Source organism: Mus musculus, chromosome 2, assembly GCF_000001635.26.
Source record: "Mus musculus strain C57BL/6J chromosome 2, GRCm38.p6 C57BL/6J".
Taxonomy (NCBI): domain Eukaryota; kingdom Metazoa; phylum Chordata; class Mammalia; order Rodentia; family Muridae; genus Mus; species Mus musculus.
The window spans coordinates 85774205-85778510 of NC_000068.7; the positions used below are offsets into that span (position 1 = coordinate 85774205).

The window sequence follows — 4306 nt, forward strand, 5'->3', positions numbered from 1 at the left end:
CCATAAAACCACTTCTTAGAGAATTGTACCATCTTAGGGTGAGACCGAGAGAGTGTTGTATTGCTCATGTAAGGTTCTACCAATGCCTTTGAATTAGTGACGGCTAATGAAAATCTTTCTTGTGTTGATTCTATTAGTAAATAGTTCAGGCTTTTGCTTGGTTTTACTTGCTTTTATTTATTTTTATGTTATTTCTTAATATTTTATTTTTTCATTCACAATTTCATACGTTATATGTACGATGTGCCTTGATCATATATACCCAAAATTAACTCCCTTCTCTCTCTCTCCTTAAATCTTCTATCCATATATAACCCACCCACCTTCATGTTATTTATAAAATAACTCACTGAATCCATTTAAAACTGCTTACATGTGCACAGGTTTGGTCTACCCATTGGAGTCTAGGTAACCTAAAAAGGGCACATTCTTGAATAAAATGCTCTTTTCCTTTCTCAGAAGTCATCAGCTACCTTTAGTTCTTCTAGGGCCTATTAAATTAAACTAATTGCTTTTGGTAATGCCTTTTTATGATTTTAATTTATTTTTTCATAGTGTGTACATAATCATGTTTCCCCTAACCAACTCTTCCCAGATCCTCCATGCCTCTCTGAACACACAATGTCATATTCATTCCCTCACTGCAAAACAAAAAGAAAATAAGTGAAGATAGAAGCAAATCAAAACAACTAAGCCAATTAAGTTTATGTTATATTCCAAAATTTTCAGCACACTCTTTTCTAGCACTTTAATTTTAGTATTATTTTTCTCCAGCACTAGGAGAAGTTTTCTGTAGCCACAGATCAGTATAGAAAGATCATGGCTAAATTTACTTTTAAGTACAAAGCATAGCAATTGGCATACAGTAAGAATTAAAAACACATTGTAACGGTTTTTACAAGATGGCTCACATGTGTTCATTATTATGACCAGAGGAGGGCTGAAGAACAGGTGAGACGTGCAAGACAGGTCTCGGATTATGACCCCAATCAATCTCAGAAGGTGCTTTTAATTTGCTTTTTTCTTCTATAAATTCCATAATGGAGATATAGGCATCTGGATACAAATGAGGCTTTGACATTCTGTATGTACATAATATAAAAAAAAGTTTAGGTTTTCTCTGCGAACAATGTTAAGTATAAATCCAATTTATTTGTTGGTATCTGCACTTAATATATTTGATATCTGCCCCTATACTTGCAAAATGAAGATGATGTAGCCTTAACATTCTTAGGTTGTCATAACATGATGTCTTCAACAATGTACAATTACATTTTCAGAGATTTGCAGGTCGCACTAAGTCAAAAGGATCTATGGTTGTCTTAAATGATTTACATTTCCTAAACTAGAAATGCCCATATGAAACAAAAGGATGGAGGGAAAGATAGGAAAAAAGAGGGATATGGAAAGGGATAGGGAGGGGCAAGAGTGGTTTCTAATCAAACCACTTAACTGTGTAGACTAGGACATCAGGTTTATCTTCTGGAATTTCATCCCTTTCCCAAATGTAATCACAGTGAATTCATCAAATGAAATGCAGGACACACATATGCATTAAGTATCAACACAACAATGATATGTTGAAAGGAGGTATCTCAAATATCAAGACTACCTTAGCATATACACATTTCTTCTGCCTCTTCTCAATCTCCAACCACTTATTCACAATTTAATATATTTTTTGTTTGCCTTTAAAAATGCTCATGTGGGTGAGGGTGCATTATGGGAAGGGGTTCATGTGTACATGTGTGTATGTGTGGAGCTTAGAGGGCAACTTTTGGTGTTGTTCCTTTAGCTTGTAATTTTTGTTTGTTTGTTTGTTTGTTTGTTTTTGACTGTCTCTCAGTGGCCTGGAATCCATCAAATAGGCTATGCTGAAGCCAGTGAACAAGAGGGATGCTTTAGCCTTGGCCTCTTTAGTACTGGCATCAAAAGTGTGTACTACAGTGTTTGGTTTATTTTTTAAAGTTATTTCTTGGCATTAACCTAAACTTTTCATGCTCATAGGCAAGCTCTTTAGCAAATGAGCTATTCCTCAGTATTTTGGTAGTAATTTTATAATTGGGAAATAAACCAAGTCTATTCAATCAAAATATTTGTCATTTAATTGGGTGAAAATAAATTATGATTGACTTCATGATATTTTTTCTATTTTTCTTTTGTTAAAGATAGTTATATTTTCATAAAATAAATGTTGATTACTATTTACAGTCTCTCAACTCCTCTGAGATCTCACATCCTTTTCCATCCAAGTACATACCTCTTTTGGATTGCTTGCAATTTTGAAATTTTATTTATTGAATGTAATTCCCATTTATTTACCATAATGGATCAAGCTAAATTCTAATTTTATCTAATCCTAGGTGAGATTTCCTAGTGGAATGGAACAATATAATGATACAGTGACTGAGTTCATCCTGGTAGGATTCACAACAAACCCTGTCATGCAGCTGGTTCTGCTTGTTATTTTTCTTGCTGTGTATGCATTAACTGTGTTAGGAAACAGCACCCTCATTGTGTTGATCTGCAATGACTCTAGGCTCCATACACCCATGTATTTCTTCATTGGAAATCTGTCTTTTCTGGATCTTGGATTGTCCACAGTCTATACACCAAAGATCTTAGTGACCTGCATCTCTGAAGATAAAAGCATCTCCTTTTCTGGCTGTGTGGCTCAGTTCTTCTTCTCTGCTGGACTTGGGTATACTGAGTGTTATCTGTTGGCTGCCATGGCTTATGACCGCTATGTCGCTATCTCAAAGCCACTGCTTTATTCCCAAGCCATGTCCTTAAAGCTATGTGCATTTTTAGTTGGAGTCTCATATTTGGGTGGTTTAATTAACTCTTTCATAATCACCAAAGACACATTTGCCTTGACTTTCTGCAATGATAATGTAATTGATGACTTTTTCTGTGATATCCCACCCCTGGTAAAGCTCTCATGTGGCAAAAAGAAGAGCTTTCAGTCTGTGTTATTCTTCCTTTTGACTTCCAATGTCATCATCCCCATTGTGTTCATCCTGGCCACCTATCTCTTCATCATTGCCACTATCTTGAGGATCCGCTCCACTCAGGGCCGCCTCAAGGCCTTCTCCACCTGCTCCTCCCACCTCATCTCTGTGACCTTGTACTATGGCTCCATTCTCTACATCTATGCTCGGCCCCGGTCCAGCTACTCTTTAGATAGAGACAAAATTGTTTCAACCTTTTACACAGTGGTTTTCCCCATGTTGAATCCCCTGATCTATAGTCTGAGGAATAAGGATGTGAAAGAGGCTTTGAGTAAACTGTTCAAATAATCACAACCGTATTCTAAAAATAAAAGAGGCAAAGATGAGTTTGATTCAGAGATTGTATGTATAGTAATGCTTCCCCCATTGTCCATCATGCTTATGAATTATTATAGTTTTAGTTATTCTACGTAAACATTTGAGGATGACAGTTTGCATTGTCTGTGCTTGAGGATGACAGTTCAAATTATCCAATATTAAAAATCAAACATTTCAAAGACAATATTTGAAAACAAAATATGTATATTTAAATTCATCTCTATATTACTCTTGACTGAAAGCAAATAAAATATTCTACCAAAGATTTTTCTACTCTAACAAAATTACAGATTCTGTTTTCCTTGAAGTAAAATTATGTAGACTGATTCCTGTAGAATAGAGTCATTAAATTTCCAATCAAATATACTATAGATTGACCTAATGCTTTCTCCACATGTAGATCTCACTTTCTTACTGTCATAGTGTGCTATGGTTCAGTTCCCTTCATTAATCCCTACTTTTTCATAATCTTTGAAACAGAACGAGGCTAAAGTAATATCTAAATTCCATACTGTCATGATTTTAATTTAGAATCCTATATTCTATTGATTAAACAAATTAATCATGTTGATGATGCACTGAGGAAAATCTTAGATTACAAAAAAAAATTGTAAAATCAAAATATGGGTAAAATAGTTTTGAAAAACCTGTTTGTTGTTGTGTGGCTCTTTTTACCCTGTACTCCCAGATAAAAATAAAATAGAAAAAATAATTATTATACTATGTTTATTAAATTAGTTCTTTTTGAATTAGCATTATCATATTTTAATATGTTGTTAAATAAATGAAGCATGAAAATATGAAAAGCCTGTGTGTTTTTACTAAAATTTATTGAAATGTATTTTAAGTCTATAATTGCATATGCTTAAATATATGTTTTGATATACATTGTGATTATATTATTATGAAGTTGATTAGTAAACTTATCACATTGGATACTATTTAAGTTTTTGTGAAACAGTTTATAATCCATCCAA

General features: G+C 33.9%; 1 protein-coding gene across 1 annotated transcript; it reads left to right on the forward strand.

Annotated features, from left to right (window-relative positions):
* Window positions 1-2381: 2381 nt before the first annotated feature.
* On the forward strand, window positions 2382-3299 carry Olfr1014 (olfactory receptor 1014). The gene has a single exon (NM_146569.2). The coding sequence runs from the start codon at window positions 2382-2384 to the stop codon at window positions 3297-3299; it is 918 nt and encodes a 305-aa protein (NP_666780.2).
* The last annotated feature ends 1007 nt before the right edge of the window (window positions 3300-4306 follow it).

Bases quoted from the DNA above. Each gene is read 5' to 3' on its own strand.
- Olfr1014 (NM_146569.2), top strand. From the start codon at position 2,382: ATGGAACAATATAATGATACAGTGACTGAGTTCATCCTGGTAGGATTC.